The following is a 19,253-nucleotide window of genomic DNA, read 5'->3' as shown; positions in this document are numbered from 1 at the left end:
AAGCTGAATTGACCCCCAAATGCTATAATCATACAGAAATTCCCATCTTTTTACTTTAGATACTTATTGAAATTCATTCATTCAGTGGTGGTTTGCAAGACATTTTAATCACTGTAAGAACTTAGCAGAGAAGTCATTATTTTATATGCTTGCACAATTCAAGCAGTTTCAAAAGAGTTGTAGTACATCAGATAACAGTAGCAATAATAATTGCTAGCAATACTGGAAGGATTTGTGATATGGTGACAGGGAATTAAGGCATGCTATTTCTGGAGTGGTTATTTCACTTATTGCTAAACCAGAGAACTAGTAGTTTTAGGAAAGCTGATTTTAAAGTGATGACATATAATCCTTGACCGTCCTTATCAGATATTACTTTCCTAGAAGCAAGGCTGCTGTTTTTCCTTCACAGTCCTCACATTCCTCCTAAGGACAGCTGGTGCCTTTGCAGTCGGTCCAGCATCGGCTTCAGCCTTCAGCAAGCAGCTAAGAAGAGACTTGCTCAGAGCCACTGTAATAGAGTATTTCAGAAAGGTCTCAGGATCGGGTGGACCTCTAAGATGCCGTTTTTTGAATTCTCATTTTGTTCTCCTGGATGTGTTACTCTGATTTGGTACCTGTAATACAGGGACGTACAACTTATTCAGGGAAGTCTTTTGGCAGCTTGCCAGGGTCCCAGTTTGCATAGCTATTTGCATAATAATTTTTCTATCTCTAATGGTTTCATTGCTTTCTTTCCTGCCTATCAGACTGATTTCTTTGGAGAGGGGAAGGCTATATAGATTAAGAAGAAATGAAAGGTAACAGGAGACCAGGGTGGCTCTGGGAGAAGGAAGCACCTTCGGCCAATTCATGCCTTGAAAAGACAGTGCTCTGAGGGGCAGAGGCTGAGAAGTGAAAGTCCTCATCCAGACAACTGGAGCCTGTCCTGCCGTTCTTTTTGCACTGCTCAGCATCAAGATCTAGAAGAATACACATTGGCCTAGAGGGCTGTCAGATGTGACTTTAGAGAAACCAGATCTCCTTTCCCCTTCCCGCCCAGTACAGTTTGGCCGCAAGAAATTAGGCAATCGTGGAAATAGCACGAAGCTGACAGAGAATGTCAGATTGGGGAGGGCAGTGGGCTGAGGACCTCCAGAGAAGGAGTCATGGGGGGAGACACTATGTAAGCTGTGGCTTTTCACCCTTTTGTACGTGAAGTTTCAGTCTTGGCCAACCATCCTCAACCAGCCTGATTTCTGCTGCTTTGAGGCCCTCCACACCTGGAGTGCTTTGGAGGCCTCTTCAGAAGCCTCAGCCCTAGGCCATTGATTCAGGGAACTTGACTACTTACTGGTGGACTCAGAGCCCAGACCATGACCTTCTAAGGAAGGCGGTACCTTTAGCACCTGGATTGTACTGTTCTGTTTGACTCCCTCCCCAGCACCTCACCCTTCAACAATTTAGCATCTGTGTTGAAACACTGTTAGACCCTAAAGTCATGATTCCTTAATTTTTTCCCCTAAGACTTCTTACTTTCATTTTTACTGGCTCCTATCTGCTACTCTTAGCACCAGGCCTCTATACATAGGTTATTATAATAACTTTAACCTCTTGATTAGCATCTTAAGTCTCTCCTACAACTAGAAGCAGAATTGGAACTCCAAAAAGGGAAAAGGTAGTGAAACCTAACGTAATGCACAGGTAAGTTGCCGTGCCTTCAAAAGCAGCCAAAGTCCAGAGAGGTGGGATATCAGCAAATGCCAAGAAGACTTGGTTGTCCAAAGCTGCGTACCCTCCTGAAAAGCCGTACTCACTTCTGACAACAGGGAGCATAGGGCTTGCTGTGGGTGTTTCTGAACATCTGAGAGAAGCCTCAGAGCAGGGAACTCACTCCCAAGGGGAGCACAGCTGACTTTTTCAGGGGCTCGGTGTTTTTGAGGAGAGAAGGGCCTCTCTGTCCCCCGTGCTCCAGCCACATGGGCTTTCCTCTGAGTGGAGGCCCTGGGCCGTGAATCTGTTTCCTGGTCAGCTAAACAAAACAACCCAGAAGGAGATCAGAAAACTCACATAGCACATTCTCCCTTAAACGCAGGGTCACCTGTTGGTAACAGCCTCCCACTTTCCTTGTCTACCTCTCTTAGCTCTTCAGAGTCAAGAAACACTGCCCTACTGTATCTCTCTAGTCGTTCATATCTTTTATAATCCTGTCACCCTTCCCATTCAAGGACTGTCATTCTCTGGGAAAGAAGAATGAGAGAAGCTACCTATTCACTTTATCCCGAGGAGTTTTTGTTCTGTTACTTCCACAGCAGCCCTCCCCTCTGAGGAGGCTACAGTGGAGTCAAGAGGACAATACAAGATTTTATTCACTGATGAGCTTTTGTGAAGAAGTTTGTGCCCTAAACACCAATATAAAAACCCTGCTTATTGAGATAGTGAAGAACTTGTCTGTTGAAACTTATACATATATATATATATACACACACACACACACACACACACACAATCTTACATGTTTTCTTGATTTTTAATAAACTTTACTTTGTAATATGGTTATAACTTGTTTAATTTTTTGTCCAGTCAATCTAAACTACATTCCATTAAGTTAATTAACCCTTTTCAAGGATAGCTTGAGTCAGCCATTTTAGAGCCCCAGACCATCTCTAGGCCATTGTGTGGCCTGTGTTTTGCTGTCTACTAACTGAATTATAAACTCACTCTAGCATTGCCTACCTTCCACTGTATTCTACCTTATTTCTCAAAGATATCCCACAGTTTCTCATTGGGCCTTTGCTCGTGCTGGTACCTCTCCCTGGACTGCCTTTCTCCTCTAAACCCCTTCTCCTACCTGCAACCCCCTATTGTCCCCTATCAAATCTGGTCTTTTTTAAGAATCCAGAAAGACATAATCTCTGTGCTTTAACCATTAATGATAGTTGGCTTTATGGCACTTAATTTGTTGCACCTCCTATTATATTCATTGGTATATTTACTTAACCCTTGCCTAAATACTAAGGTTTTTAAGAAAGATTTCTCATTAATTTTTCATATCACACAGAGCAATTAGTAGATACTCAAATATTGAATTGAAATGGTATGAGAATAAATGGCTAGCAATTTGGGAAAAGTATTAGACTTCCTGCACATATCATAAACTCCAGATGGCTTAAGTACTTAAACATAAAACTTGAGAATATGAAAGGAAACTTGTCATTTTATAGTATCTGACTAGCAACTGCTCTTTGAAGCTTCTCCCAACTCTCAGTAAAATACCAATGGCATTAAGGTGAAGACTCACAACTGGACGGAAAATAGACAGCCAGCCAACCAAACACCAGAATGTGAGAGGAAATGACTAGTTATAAAGCAAAGTTGAACTGAGATTTCTTTTTAGAACAAAGACTCCTTAACAACCTAATACCTTCACCACCAGAAGATGAGCAACCAGTCCTCTATCCTTTCCTACCCTTATGTTAAAAAGCTCAACCCTCCCACATCTCTACCTTCTCAAGAGTGTTATTCTACTAACTACTCCTCATATCTTCAATTTTTTCCTTTAGATTAGAACGTTTCTGTTGACTTTTAGACAAGGTCATGTCTCTCCCATTAAAAATTCCTCATTCCCTCCCCTGTCACAGCCAAACCTCAAAAGAGTTGTCCATAATCACTGTTTTCATTTCTCCACCTCCCACTCTCTCTCTAAGCTACATCATTCTGACTTTCTGCACTATCACTTCATCAAGAGAGTCTGTCTTAAGAATACCAATATCCTCTAAGTCACTAAGTCCAGAGAACAGTTTTCAGTTCTCATCTTGACTTCTCAGCAGAGTTCAACACTGTTGACTGCTTCCCACTTCTTGAAACACTCTTGCCTTGGCTTCTGTGACAAGATACTCTTCTATGACAAAGTAATTTCCAGGAGCTTGTCTTCTATCATCTTTGCACAATTTTTTTTGTCACAATCTTCTTTTTACCCAGTGTATTATTTTGCTAGGGCTACCATAATAAAAGACCACAGACTGGTTGGCTTAAAAAACAAAAATTTGTGGCCAGCCCCGTGATGCAGCGGTTAAGTTTGCACATTCTGCTTCAGTGGCCTGGGGTTCGCTGGTTCAGATCACGGGTGCGGACATACACACTGCTTATCAAGCCATGCCGTGGCAGGCGTCCCACATATAAAGTAGAAGAAGATGTTAGCTCAGGCCCAGCATTCCTCAGCAAAATGAGGAGGATTGGTAGCAGATGTTAGCTCAGGGCTAATCTTCCTCAAAAACAAAACAAAACAAATTTATTTTCTGCATCCATCAACTGTATGTTCCAAACAGTTTGGACTCAAAATAGTGAAGACATTCTAGATCCTGCCAAGGTGTCAAATTAACATGAGTTCCTTCCTCCAAAATCACTCTGGAGGAACTAAAAATGGAAGCTTGGAATCTAAGAAATAACTACATAAACATGAAAAACCCCAGGGGAGATGGAAAGTGTTTTGAACTGGAGTGTGGGATAATTGATGGCTGGTGTGGCTGTGGGAGGCTGTTCAAGAAAAGCTGTTCTAATCATGCCACCCTCCCCCGACCCTGACTTTCCCTTCGATCCATTATTGCCTGCCAGAAATTCAAGATAAGAACCCATATACCCACAGGGTAAAATCGGGGCAGGGCAAAACCTCTTGGGGCCAACACACTGGGAACAACCAGCCTCAAGCATCTACTCCTCTACCCCTTCCCTTTCAAATCCTTAGGGCTGGTAGATGACAATCTAGGGAGTGCCCCTCTCCCCAGTACTATTTTTCCATTTGAGAGTTCAAAGGTGAAGCTCAGATCTAAGGAATTGGTAGGTCGAGTAGTTAAAAAAAAATAAAGATGACAGTAGATCTGCGGACCCTGAGGTTCTCTGCCCTAGGGGTCCTCCTCTTCCTCTGTTCTGAAGCTTACCAGAGCCAAGTATATGAACATCTGGACTGAGATCTGGACATCAGTCCTTTTCCAATGCACATTAACAGCATAGTCAAACATCCCCAGGGGAATATAGCTCATAACGAGACACCTGAGGATTAAAACTTCCTCAATAGAAAAAGTTAACAACAACAAAAAAAACAGATATATTAGAACAGAAAAACTAAGAATTTACAGTAAGTAAAATAAACACACTAAAAGACCTAAGGGAAAATATTAGCAATGTGAAGTTGAAATTATATTAAAAAAGAACCAAATGGAAATATTAGTTATGAAAAACAGGTGAAAAAAAACTTCAAGAGATGGAATAAATATTAGAATTGATATAGGAGAAAAATGAATTAGTTAAAAAATTAGACCTGGGAACTCTTCCAAAAGGAAAGGGAAGAATAAAGAAATAGAAGAAATCAAAGAAAAGTAAATTAATTTTTAAATTAATTATATAAATTAATTAAAATAATTATATATACACACAATTTCTCATAATTAAAGAAAGATGAACTATTTGACATTGATAGTGTTCACAGAAGTACTAAATAGAAGAGATAAGAAGAACCCACACTTTAGAAGAGATAAGAACCCCCCCAAACCTAGATACATTATGGTACAATCTCCAAAAATCTCAGAAGGTTTGTCACAAAAAGACCCATTTTAAAAACACTTTTGGAGGAACTATTCAAAGAAGAGGACTAAAACCAGCAGATGCTGCCTGGACAACATACTACCTTGCTAACATGTCTCACTTCCTCATCCCACTTGAGGAACTTAGTATGGATGAGAATCTTTTTATTATTCGTGTACATTTGAATGACTTGGCTAAATATGAAATTTGTTTCAAAGTTCTTTCCTTCAATTTTTTAAAAAAATGCAAAGACCACATTGTCTTCTTGCACATACTGTTTAGGTTGAGAAGTAGAGGGTGTGATGGGGATGAAACCAAGAAGTGGTTTCCCTTTTTAGAAAGAAGACAAATACCAATTTAACAACTAGGAAAAAAAAAACCACGGAAATCAAAAAAGGAGGAAGAAAACTGACACAGATTGACATAAAAAAGTAAAACAGTAAAAGCAAATCAGTATGTAATTAATCAGCAACTGTAAATGAACTAAATTGCCAGTTAAAACACTTAGCTTGTCAGCTACATAAAGCAAAACAAACAAAACAAAAAAATGTGTAGTTACATACTTAAGACTCCAAATCTGTATCACTCCCTGCTTAAAATTCAGTAACTCTCCTCATGATAGGGTTAACAGCATCACACACAATTCGCTCTGTTACGTGGAGTCTGCCAACCACTTCTCCAGCCTCGTTTCTTCTCACCTCCTTTTTTAATTTGTTCCAATAACACCCAACTGCTCCTAGTTCACTGAATTCACCATTATGTTTCAGGGTTCTGTGCCTTTGTTTACTCTTTTCTCTTGACACACCTAATCCCTTCTTAAGAGTGTTAATTCATCCTATAAGAGTTACTTTAGTTTTCATTGCTTCTGGGAATTGTCCTCTAACCTTCAAGAATATACCAAATACCTGTCTTTTATATTTCCCAAGGAACCTTGTACAATCCCCTGTCATTCTTCTTACCTTGAAAGATCAGGAGTAACAAATAGCAGAATTAGACCTTCCAGGCTTTAGATTGGAATTATCAGACATAAAATATTAAAAGTATATTTATAATGTTTGTAGAAATGAGTGAATTGAAAATAAAAACAAGAAATGACAGATTATAATAAATGACCAGGTAGACTAGAAAACAGCAAATAAACTTTCAGGAATGAGATATGAAATCATTGGAATTAACTCAGTGGATGGGTAGGCAGAAAAATGGTCCCCCAAAGATGTTCATGTCCTAATCCCTGAAACCTATGAATATGTTACATGACAACAGGAATTACAATTGCAAATGGAATTAAATTTGCTAATCAGCTGACCTTAATATAGGGAGATTATACTGGATTATCTGGGTGAGCCCAATGTAATCGCAAGGGCACTTAAAGATGGAAGAGGAGGCAAAACTGTCAGTGTCAGACTGATGGATGTGATTTTCAAAACAGAGGAAGCAAGCCATCAGCCAAGAAATGTGAACAGTTTCTAGAAGCTGGAAAGGGAAGGAAAAAGATTCTTCTTTAGAGCCTCCAGAAAGGAATGCAACCTTTGATTCTAGCTCAGACCCATTTAGAAATTCTGAACTACAGAACTATAAGATCATAAGTTTGTTTTGTTTTAAGCATTAAGTTTGTGGTAATTTGTTAGAACAGCAAGAGGAAACTAATATAATAGGTTAATTAGATTAGACACAATGAAAAAAGAATTAGTGGAATGGAATATAGATCTAAAGAATGTAGTATAGAGGAACAAAGAGATAGAAAATATGAAAGAAGAGAATAGGGAGAATGAGTGAGGTGTCATATTCAATTAGTTGAAAATTCAATGGCTGAAAATTTTCTAAAATTTATAAAAGATCTTAAAACTTAAGAATCAGGAAGCATGGGTTGGCCCCGTGGCTGAGTGGTTAAGTTTGCATGCTCCACTGCAGCGGCCCAGGATTTTGCTGGTATGGATCCTGGGTGTGGACATGGCACTGCTCGTCAGGCCACGTTGAGGCAGCGTCCCACATGCCACAACTAGAAGGACCTGCAACTAAGATATATGGCTATTTACCAGGGGGAATTCGGGGAGATAAAGCAGAAAAAAAGAAAGAAAAAAAAATCAGGAAGCAATGATTCCCAAACAGGCTAAATAAAAAGAAATCCCTACCTAAACATATCATAGTAAAACTAAGACCAAGAGATTATCTTAAAACAGACAAACAGAAAAAAATAAACAAAACAACCAACCAACCACGTAACCTACAATGAATAAAATTTATACTGAGAACTGATTTCTCAACAGCAAATGGAAGGCTAAAAATAATAGAATAATATCTTCAAATTGCTGAAAGAAAATAACCTAGAATTGTTTACTTGGTTAAAATATCATTTAAGAACTACAACAGGGGAAGGTAGCATTAGCACCATGGCAAAGTGAATTGTTCCCTTTGTCTCTCCCCTCTAAGTTATAACCATAGGACATCCATTGAAAGGACTCCTTGCACAGTACACTCAAATGCCTGAGAGATCCATACATCTGAAGGTGGATGGCCTAGGCCTCTGGAAGTCAGTGGAACTAGGGGAGCAACCCCAAGCCCCAGGAGTGGCAACTCCAACACTGGCCCTCCCAGCAGTGGGTGTTGCACCCAAAACTTGGTTACCCCTGGCAGTGGTGGTGGTGCCCTGACCTGAGGTTTCAAAAAGCATGCTGGAACCAGAAACCAGAGGCTGCAGGAGGGGCAGCAGTGCTCACAGCTCAGCCCCTCCCCCTCCTCCAGCAGTAGAAGATGGCACCAGCAAACTGATGCATCAGGAAACACAGTGGCACTTGTGGCTTAACTCCTGCCCCTGTGTCAGTAGTGGTGGATGGCAGCTGTGACCTGAGGCTTCAGGAGCCACAGCAATACCTGTGACACAGCCCCCAACAGCAGCATCCCCCAAACCAGCCCTACCAGCAGCAGTGGCTGTATACAAGACCCTGGGCCCCTGGCAGAAGCAGTGACACCTGTGGACCTAGTGCCCCAGGCAGCAGTGCTGCCAGCACTCCCAGAAAATCCAGGAGCAGCAGCACAGGTGGTACATGTTGCAGCAGCACCCAAGGCTATAGAGAGCCCATGGAGAGCCAGTGGGGGAACACAAGACCTAGATAACCCCGCAAGCACCAGAGGTGCTTGCAGCCTGGTGGCAACACCATGGCTACAGCAACATTGTAAGCAGCAAAGCAGAAGGAATCTGTGAGGCACAAGCAGCACAAGAAGTGCACTGATGATGCCTCCAGCAGAGGCAGTGGAGGCTGGAAAGTGTAGGTTCTCAAATACAATCAGAAGCAGCTCAGAACCAAAGTAACCAAAGCACTACCCAAATAAGAAAAGTGTTTACTAACACAAATACACCAGCAGAAGATCAATTCATCAAACACCACGATGAACTACAGTAACATATTAGTACAGAAATAAAATGACAACTCTCCAAAAACCAAACTCGATGTCACAGGAGATTGAGATTGCAATCCCATTGACAGAGAATTCAAAATAGCTGTCATGAAGAAACTCCAGGAGTTACAAGAAAACTCAGAAAGATAGTTCAATGACCTCAGGAATAAGTTAATGAAGAGAAGGAGCACTGCACCAAAGAGATTGACTCTAAAAACAAACAAAAACAGAAATTCTGGAGATGAAGAACACAATTAATGAGATGAAAAATAAAGTAGAAAGCATTGGAAATAGAATAGTCCATATGGAAGACAGAATTAGTGAACTTGAAGATAGAAATAAAGAAATGATTCAGGTGGAAGAGGAGAGAGAACTAATGTAACCACCCCTGATGCAGGAAGGGTCAATAATCACTGGAAAAGGCTTGCCAACAAACTGCGACACAGAGGTGAGAAGGCCGGTTAGCCAATGATGGGTCAGACCTCCAAGGGGAGGCAACCTAAGCCAGGCATGGTCGCCTGGGGGCACAGATGGAGACACGATATCGGGAGCAGGAGGGGCCATTGCCTAGGAGGCATTGCCTGCTCCGAGATAAAAATATACGAGCACAGCAAAAACATGATAATATCAAAACAGAGGTGGAGGGAGGGCTCCTTGAGAAATCACTAAGAATTCTTGGCATCCGCTAATTACTTTGTCCAGAACACTTGTGTATGTTTAACAGATGTAAGCTATGTATATATTGAAACACTGGTTATAATAAACTCAGAGTGGCCATCAGCCCTCTCCACATCTATCCTGACGTGTACGTTGGATTGTGACACCAACAACTAATTTTTTAAAAATGAAGAAATTCTGTAGGAAATACCTCAACATAATAAAGGCCATATACAACAAACCCCAGACCAGCAGCATACACAATGATGAGAAATTGAAAGCTACTCCTCTAAGAACAGGAACAAGAAAATGATGCCCACTCTCACCACTGTTATTTAATATAGTATTGGAAGTCCTAGACTGAGAAATTAGACAAGAAAAGAAATAAAAAGTATCCAAATTATATAGGAAGAAGTGAAACTGTCACTATTTGAGGATGACATGATTCTATACATAGAAAACCCTAAAGAATGCACCAGAAAACTATTAGAAATAATAAACAAGTACAGTAAAGTTGCAGGGTACAAAATGAACATACAAAGATCAGTCACATTTCTGTACACTAAAGACCAACTAGGAGAAAGAGAAATTAAGAATACAATTCCATTTACAATTGCAGCAGAAAGAATAAAATATCTAGGAATAAATTTAACCAAGGAGATGAAAGACCTATGCACTGAAAACTATAAGACATTATTGAAAGAAATTGAAGATAACATAAAGAAATGGAAAGATATTCTGTGCTCATGGATTGGAAGAATTAACATAGTTAAAATATCCATACTTCTTAAAGCAATCTACAGATTCAGTGCAATCCCAATCAGAATCCCAACATGTTTCACAGAAATAGAACAAAGAATCCTAAAATTTATATGGAAAGCAAAAGACCCCAAATAGCCAAAGCAATCCTGAGAAAAAAGAGCAAAGCTGGAGTTATCACACTGCCTGATTTCAAAATATACTACAAAGCTATATTAATAAAAACAGCATGGTACTGGCACAAAAACAGACACAGATATCAGTGGAACCAAATTGAGAGCCTAGAAATAAACCCACACATTTATGGACATCTAATTTATGACAAAGATACTAAGAGCATACAATGGAGAAAGGGAAATCTCTTCAATAAATGGTGCTGGGAAAACTGGACAGCCACAGGAAAAGAATGAACATAGACCATTATCCTATACCATACACAAAAAATTAGCCAAATGGATTAAAGTCTTGAAAGCAAGACCTGAAACCATAAAACCCCTAGAATAAAACAAAGGTGGTACACTCTTTGACATTGGTCTAAGCAGTATATTTTTTACCATGATGTCTCCTTAGGCAAGGGAAACAATAGAAAAAAATAAATGGGAATACCTCAAACTAAAAACCTTCTGCATGGCAAAGAAAACCATCAACAAAATGAAAAGATAACCTAAAAATTGGGAGAAGATATTTGTAAATCATATATCTGTAAGGGGTTAATATACAAAGTACATGAAGAATTCATACAACTCAACAATAAAAAAATGAACAATCCAATCAAAAAATAGGCAGAGGATATGAACATTTTTCCAAAGAAGATATATAGAAGGCCAAAAGACACATGAAAAGATATCACTAATTAAAAGGGAAATACAAAGCAAAAATACAATGAGATATCACCTTACACCTGTCAGAATGGCCATAACTAACGAGATGAGAAATAATAATTGTTGGAGAGAATGTAGAGAAAAGGGAACCCTCATACACTGCTGGTGGGAATGCAAACTGGTGCAGCTACTATGGAAAACAGTATGGAGGATTCTAAAAGAAATTTAAAAGAGAAATACCACGTGAGCCAGCTATTCCACTACTGGGTCTTTATCCAAAGAACATGAAATCAACAATTCAAAAAGATTTGTGCACCCTGATGTTCATCATAGCATTATTCACAATAGCCAAGATGTAGAGGCAACCCAGTGCCCATCAATGGGTGAATGGATAAAGAAGATGCAGTGTACATATACAATGGAATACTATAGCTGTAAACAAAGACAAAACCGTGCCATTTGAGACAACATGGATGGAGATTGAGGGTATTATGCTAAATGAAATGTCAGACAGAGAAAGACAAATGTTATATGAGTTCACTTATATGTGGAAGATAAACAAACACGTGATTAAGGAGAACAGACTGGTGGTTACCAGGGGGGAGGGTGTGAGGGGAGTGGAACATATTTATGGTGATGGGTAAAAACTAGACTTCTGGCAGTGAACACGATGCAGTCTATACAGAAACTGAAATATAATAACGTACACCTGAAATTTACACAATGTTGTAAGTCAAGATGACTTTGCTAAAATAATTTTTAAAAAATAACGTGTGGAAGAGGATGTGGAGAAAAAGGAATCCTCACACACTGCTGGTGGCAACGTAAATTGGTGCAGTCACTATGGAAAACAGTATGGAGATTTCTCAAAAAATTGAAAATAGAAATACCATATGATCCAGATATTCCACTTCTGGGTGTTTATCCAAAGAGTATGAAAACACTAATTCAAAAAGATATATGCACCTCTATGTTAAACACAGCATTAACTGCCTGTCAATGGATGAATGGGTAAAGAAGATGTGGTATGTATATGTATATATATATGATGGATAACTACTCAGCCATAAAAAAGACAAAGTCGTGCCATTTGCGACAACAGTGGATGGACCTTGAGGGTATTATGCTAAGCAAAATAATTCAGACAGAGAAAGACAAATACTGTATGATTTCACTCATATGTGGAAGATGAACAAACACATAGATAAGGAGAACAAATTGGTGATTACCAGAGGCAAAGAGGGCAGGGAGAGGATGAAAGGGGTAAAGGGGCACACGTGTATGGTGACGGATAGGAACTAGACTTTAGATGGTGATACAATGCAGTCTATACAGAAATTGAAATATAATGATGCACAGCTGAAATTTATATAATGTTATAAACCAATGTGACCTCAATAAAATAATTTTTAAAAAGAATTAGAACAAAATAGACATTTTCAGGCAAATGAATACTGAAACACCAGGCCCAAAACACTTTATAGAAAAATTCAACCAGATAACCCAGAAGATAATTCTCTTTCCATATGTATGCATTCTTCCTGGAGGATAGATAAAGAGGAAGTGTCCCTGATTCATTTCGTGAGGCTAGCATAACCTTAATAAAAGAAAGCCAAAACAAGCTAGGAAAATGATAGGCTGTTTTTCCTATGAACATAAGTGCAAAAATTCTAGACATAAAAACAAATCAAATCCAACAGTGTGTAGGGATCAATTTGGGTTAAACTGACTTTGTATTTGACAGATTAGTATTAGAAAAATCTATTCTCACAACTTACGAAATAAAAGAACTTAAGACATATATGCCAACTGAATGTATTGTCCTGGATTTTTTTCCTCAACCTTTTACAATTACCTTGTCCAAATGTAATTTGATAGCAATTTTTTGGTGACTCATCTTTAGTGAATCTTTTCGAAGACACAAACTTTCTCCACACACTTTATCATTTAACATTGCTGGCATATAACTGATGGGAGCAGAGGTGCTGATTCTCAGCTGGTACTCACTGCACCACTTGCTAACATTGAAAAACTTCCAAACCAGTTAGTAAGGAGAAATTCGCTACTTATTAGAATTAAAAGTTGGAAAGTGACATCAGCAACATGGCTGCATAAGGAATTCCTTCTTTTTATCCCCCTTTTTAATCAACAAATTGGACATCCATACACACTTTAGTGGAAGTTTCCAGAATTTGCACCTTGATGCAAGGGACCCAAGGGGAATCTCCCTCACCAGTGCAGCTGGTAGGAGACAGAAAAACCTCCATACAGGCTTCAGAACCACTGGAGCCAGAGATTTCCTGGACCCCTCTTGCTGCTGTTGGGCAAGAACTGGGTGAGTGGTGAATTGGGCAGGCACTCACCTACGAGAAAGAACTTGCAGAAGTCTAGGCCTCCCAAGGGGAGAATACAATACACCATTGGGGAAAAAAAATATATATGAATTTGATTGCCGAGGAAGTGTGAGGAAGACATTCCCTGTGGTACCTCATCCCCAAGAAGGCCCTGATTGGGGCTGATTTATCAGGCAAAGGGGACACTTCTTGATTGCCTTGCTATGGTGGCAAGTGGGGCTTATGCTCAGGGTCCCACAGAACTGTAACAAATTGAGAAAGCATTCTTAACTGGCCATTAATGAATGAACCCCAAGTCTTCCTGTGAAAGAGGCCTATTAGCTTATCTTCATAACTGTGGCCTGGAGGGCAGTCTTCTAATTAAAACACACATTAGTAGAGGAAGGAAATAAAGATCAGAGTGGAAATAAATCAAAGAGACTAAAAAGAAAATGGAAAAGATGAATGAAACTAAGAGCTGATTTTTTGAAAAGATAAAATAGACAAACCTTTAGCTAGACTCACCGAGAGAGAGAGAGAGAGAGAGAGAGAGAGAGAGAGAGAGAGAGAGAAAGAGAGAGAGAGAGAGGATTGAAATAAATAAAATTAGAAAAGAAAGAGGAGATATTACAATTGATATCACAGAAATACAAGGGATCATAAAAGACTACTATGAACATTTATATGCCAACAAATTGGACAACCTAAAAGAAATGGAAAAATTCCTAGAAACCTACAACCTATTAAGACTAAATAATGAAGAAACAGTAAATCTAACCAGACCAATTACCAGTAAGGAGACTGGCTCAGTAATCAAAAACCTCCCAACAAACAAAAGTCCAGGACCTGATGGCTTCACTGGTGAATTCTGCCAACATTTAAAGAAAAATTGATACCAATCCCTCTCAAACTTTTGAAAGAAAGAAGAGGGAATACTTTCAAACTCATTTTACAAGGCCACTGTTACAAACTCTGATACCAAAACCAGACAAGGACATCACAAGAAAAGAAAATTACAGGGCAATATTCCTGAGGAACTTAGATGAAAAAATCCTCAACAAAATATTAGCAAACCTAATTCAACAATACATTAAAAGGATCATATACCATGATCAAATGGGCTTTATTCCAGGGATGCAAGAAAGGTTCAACATCCACAAGTCAACCAATGTGATACACCACATTAACAAAATGAAGGATAAAAATCATATAGTAATGTCAATAAATGCAGAAAAAGCATTTGACAAAATTCAACACTCATTCATGATAAAAACTATCAATTAACTTGCATAGGGAGAACACACCTCAACATAACAAAGGCCATATATGATAAGCCCACAGCTAACATCATACTTAATGATGAAAAGCTGAAAGCTTTTCCTCTCCTTAGATCAGGAGCAAGACAAGGATGGCCACTGTCACCATTTTTATTCAGCACAGTACTGGAAGTTCTAGCCAGGGCAGTTAGGCAAGAAAAAGAAATAAATGCATCCAAATCAGAAAGGGAGAAGTAAAACTGTCCCTATTTGCAGATGAAATAGTGTTATGTGTAGAAAACCCTAAAGACTCCACCAAAACTCTGTTAGAACTAAGAAAAAAATTTAGTAAAATTGCAAGACACAAAATCAATATATAAAATTTGGTTGCATTTTTATACCCTAATAACAAATTCTCATAAAGAGAAATGAAGAAAAAAATCCCATTTACAATTGCAGCAAAAAGAATAAAATACTTAGGAGTAAATTTAACCAAGGAGATGAAAGACCTTTACATTGAAAAACTATGACATTGATGAAAGAAATTGAAGATACAAATAAATGGAAAGGTATTCTGTGCTCATGGATTGGAAGAATTAATATTGTTACAACGGCCACACTACCCAAAGCAATCTACAGATTCAATGCAATCCCTGTGAAAATTTCAATGACATTTTTCACAGAAATAGAAAAATAATCCTAAAATTTTATGGTACCACAAAAGACTTCAAATAGCCAAAGAAATCTGGAGGAAAAAAAGAATAAAGCTGGAAGCATCACACCTGCTGATTTCAAACTATATTACTGAGCCATAGTAATCAAAACAGTATGGTATTGGCAGTAAAACAGACATGTAAACCAATGGAACAAAATAGAGAGCCCAGAAATAAATCCATTCATATACAGTCAATTAAAGTATGACAAAGGAGCCAAGAATATACAATGGGGAAAGGACAGTCTCTTCAGTAAATCGTGCTGGGAAAACTAGACAGCCACATGCAAAAGAATGAAACTGGACTCCTATCTTACACCTTACACTAAAAACAACTCAAAATGGATTAAGACTTGCATAAGACCTGAAATGATATAACCCCTAAAAGAAAACATAAGCAGTAAGCTCATTGATATCAGTCTTGGAAATGATATGTTCGATTTGACACTAAAAACAAAGGCAACAAGAGCAAAAATCAACAAGTGGGACTACATCAAACTAAAAACTTCTGCACAGCAAAGGAAACCATCAATAAAATGAAAAGGCAACCTTCAGAGTGGGAGAAAATTTTTGCAAATCATATATCTGACAAGGGATTAATATCTAAAAAGTATTAAAAAACTGATACAATTCAATAGCAAAAAATCCAAACAATCCAATTAAAAAATGGGCAGAGGAACTGGATAGACATTTTCCCAAAGAAGACATACAAATGGCTAACTGGTTTATGAAAAGGTTCTCAATATCATTAATCATTAGGGAAATGCAAATCAAAACCATAATGAGACATTACCTCACAGCTGTTAGAATTGCTATCATCAAGAAGACAAGAGATAACAAGTGTTGCCAAGGATGTTGAGAACAGGGAACACTTGTGCACTCTTGGTGAGAATGTAAATTGGAGCAGCCACTATGGAAAGCAATATGGAAGTTCCTCCAAAAAAATAAAAATAGGGGTGCCAGCCCTATGGCCTAGTTGTTAAGTTTGGTGCACTTTGCTTCAGCAGCCCAGGTTTGGTTCCCAAGTGCACACATACACCATGCTGGGGTGGTGAGCCACATACAAAATAGAGGAAGATTGGCACAGATGCTAGCTCAGGGCCAATCTCCCTCACTCACACATAAAAAAGAAGACTAAATAAAAACTTTCTTTTCAGATAAACAAAAGCTGAAAGTATTCAGCAGCAGCAGATCTGCACTAACAGAAATGTGAAAAAGTTCCCCAGACAAAAGGAAAATAACCTGTGTCTACACAAAGAAATGAAGAAGAAATACTGGAAATAGTACATGTGTGGGTATTATAAAAGATTTTCTCCTTTCATTTTTAATGTCTTTAATAGATAATGACTACTATGAGCAAAAGAATTTAGTATATTGTTCATAACATATTGTAGTAAAAAGTATGACAACTAGTAATAGAAAGGACAAAAGAGGAAAATAGAAATGTAATACTTTAAGAGTTTCAAATTATATTTGCAGTATTATAATATTCGAGGTAGACCATAATAAGTAAAAGATGTGTATTTTAATTTATAGAGCAGTGCTGGCAAATGAAAATGTCAATGTAAATAACCAACAGCCATTCTACAGATAAGAGTGATAAGGTGAGTTTTACTTGAGCCAAGCTGAGGACTGGCCCAGGAATGTAGTCTCCACAAAGAAAGAGAGCGTTCCAGAGAAGCATGGTTTTCAGTATAGTTTTATACCTTTTTAGAACAAAGAATATACTTCAAACATGCCCAAGATACATATTCATCAGAATTTAAAAGAGATATTTAGTTATAGATTAGCAGGTCAACATGACCTTGATGTCCAGGAAAGGAAATTTGTCTTCAGGAGTACTGATACTGGTGTCATAGGAAAGGAACTATGCATTCTTACCTTCAAAGACTGCATTCTTTTACTTCAAGATAATGTTTACCATATGCTTTACTTTAATGGTTAAAGCAGATGTACAATATATTTGACAGGCCATAAATAAGGCTTCTTTAATTCAGGCCGAATCAGGTTTAAACCAGAATAGCTACCCCATATGTCTCAATAGATGAAAACTTCTTATCAGAAGTATGTGAACCACATTTGTAAGTTGAAATTTTCTGGTAGCCACATTAAAAATCTAAAATAAACAGATAACATTAATTTTAATAACATATTTTTGTTTAACCAAATGTATTAAAAATATCATTTCAATATGTAATTAACACAAATAATTATTAATGGAACATTTTACATTCTTTTTTCATACCAACACTTAGAAATATTGTGTGTACATTACTGCACAAATGGCACAATCTACTTGCCACAAGACAAAAGCCAATTGTCAAGAGGCAAGATCGTGGCAGAAAAAGGGCATTTTATTAAGCAATATGCTAGCAAATTGGAAGATGGGAGGAATAGTGTCCTAAAGAACCATCTTAAGGAGGGCACAAGAATCTTGAAGCAGTTATATAGGCCAGTGGGTTTTAGGGGAGGGAGTTAGGAATGTTGACTTTCTCGTGTTACAGACTAGGAGTCACCACACCAGATCTTTCAGTTGTCATTCGATGATGGTTATCAGCATAGACTCTCTGTCTGGGATCATCACATTCCTAAGGAATTCAAAAGAACAAAGTTATTGTCTTATCACAGATGGGATGTACATACACAAGCAGGGGTCATAAAATCTACAGAGCAGGTAGATCTCCTAGAGGATGCATATCCAGCTGGGTTAGTCAGAGGTCATTCAAAGTTACAATATGTTTTCTTTTCTACAATATGGCTTCCCTTAGGTCGATCTTGTGCTGAGTCAGTATGAATTCCCCCCTTTGGTTGTTTATTCTTAAATCTTGAGGGATATCCTGTTGGTGAGGGGCATAGGTTTTTCCTTCTCACTGAACCCGTCTCTTAGTAAGATGGTGATACAGGTGGGCTCCCAAAGTTAGGCCTACATTGTATGGCAAGTAACCAGGTATTTAATAAGAAGCATTTCTAGAGAAAGAAAAAGAAAAACAAGGTGGGAGCAAATTATAAACCACTTTCTGAGCCAAGGGGGCAGCCAGCCAAAAAGATCTCTAGATGTCAGAGTCAAAGCATCTTTGGCAGTTTGAAATGTCTCTGAGGTCACTGGGTGTTCAGGTATCTTCCTGAGTGGCTTACACAGCAACAGACATGAATCTCTCTTAAGTTTATATCAAGTTGTCCAGCTTCAGTTTGGAGGGATTCAGGAAAAAGGTCAGTTTTAGTTCTCAATGATTTCCAATGAAAATGACGGGAAAAAATTTGAAAACATTAGTTGGGAGATTTGTAGCAAGATATTTCAGGACACTAGAAGAATTAGGATCCAGTCCAGTTTACAGATAGAAAACAAAACCTGAAAGATAATTACCACAACTAGTACCTAATATCCATGAATGTATACTACAGTTATTATTGAAACATAATTTTTCTCTCTAAAATCAGCCTCATTTTCATGAAAGATATTAAATTAAGGCTCAATGGTTTGAAAAATAAGTCTAGTTTCAATAAACTTGGCACAATTATTTACATAACTGCAGCAAGAGTAGCAACTGATTACATAGGCTCTTTCAAATCTGCTTTGCTGGAACGTTTTATAAGGAATCTCAGATTGAACTTTAAAGGCCTCTTAAGGCTGAGAAAGCCAAGCCAAGGACTGTTATCAGGCCTTGCCTGCAATACCTACAGATTTTGGTAGATTCCTCTCTTCTTGAGGTCCTCAAAATAGCAGGTTCCAGGCACCTGCTAGAGAAGTGACCTTCTTACT

The 19,253-nt window shown here is 38.3% G+C and overlaps 1 protein-coding gene across 6 annotated transcripts in view; it reads left to right on the top strand.

The window, feature by feature from the left end:
• Positions 1-2,541, top strand: part of CHD1L (chromodomain helicase DNA binding protein 1 like) — a 63,080-nt gene extending 60,539 nt beyond the window's left edge. For all 6 annotated transcript variants that reach the window (XR_002808109.2, XR_011439269.1, XM_001497170.7 and 3 more), the window contains one exon: positions 370-2,541. Coding sequence is in view for 4 of the 6 variants with exons in the window: in XM_001497170.7 (XP_001497220.5) it covers positions 370-430 (61 nt within the window). In the remaining 2 variants the exon portion in view is untranslated. The remainder of the gene's footprint in view (positions 1-369) is intronic.
• Positions 2,542-19,253: the final 16,712 nt, after the last annotated feature.

Source organism: Equus caballus, chromosome 5, assembly GCF_041296265.1.
Source record: "Equus caballus isolate H_3958 breed thoroughbred chromosome 5, TB-T2T, whole genome shotgun sequence".
Classification (NCBI taxonomy): domain Eukaryota; kingdom Metazoa; phylum Chordata; class Mammalia; order Perissodactyla; family Equidae; genus Equus; species Equus caballus.
Note: the sequence above shows the minus strand (reverse complement) of the source record. Positions and strands in the feature narration are given on the sequence as shown.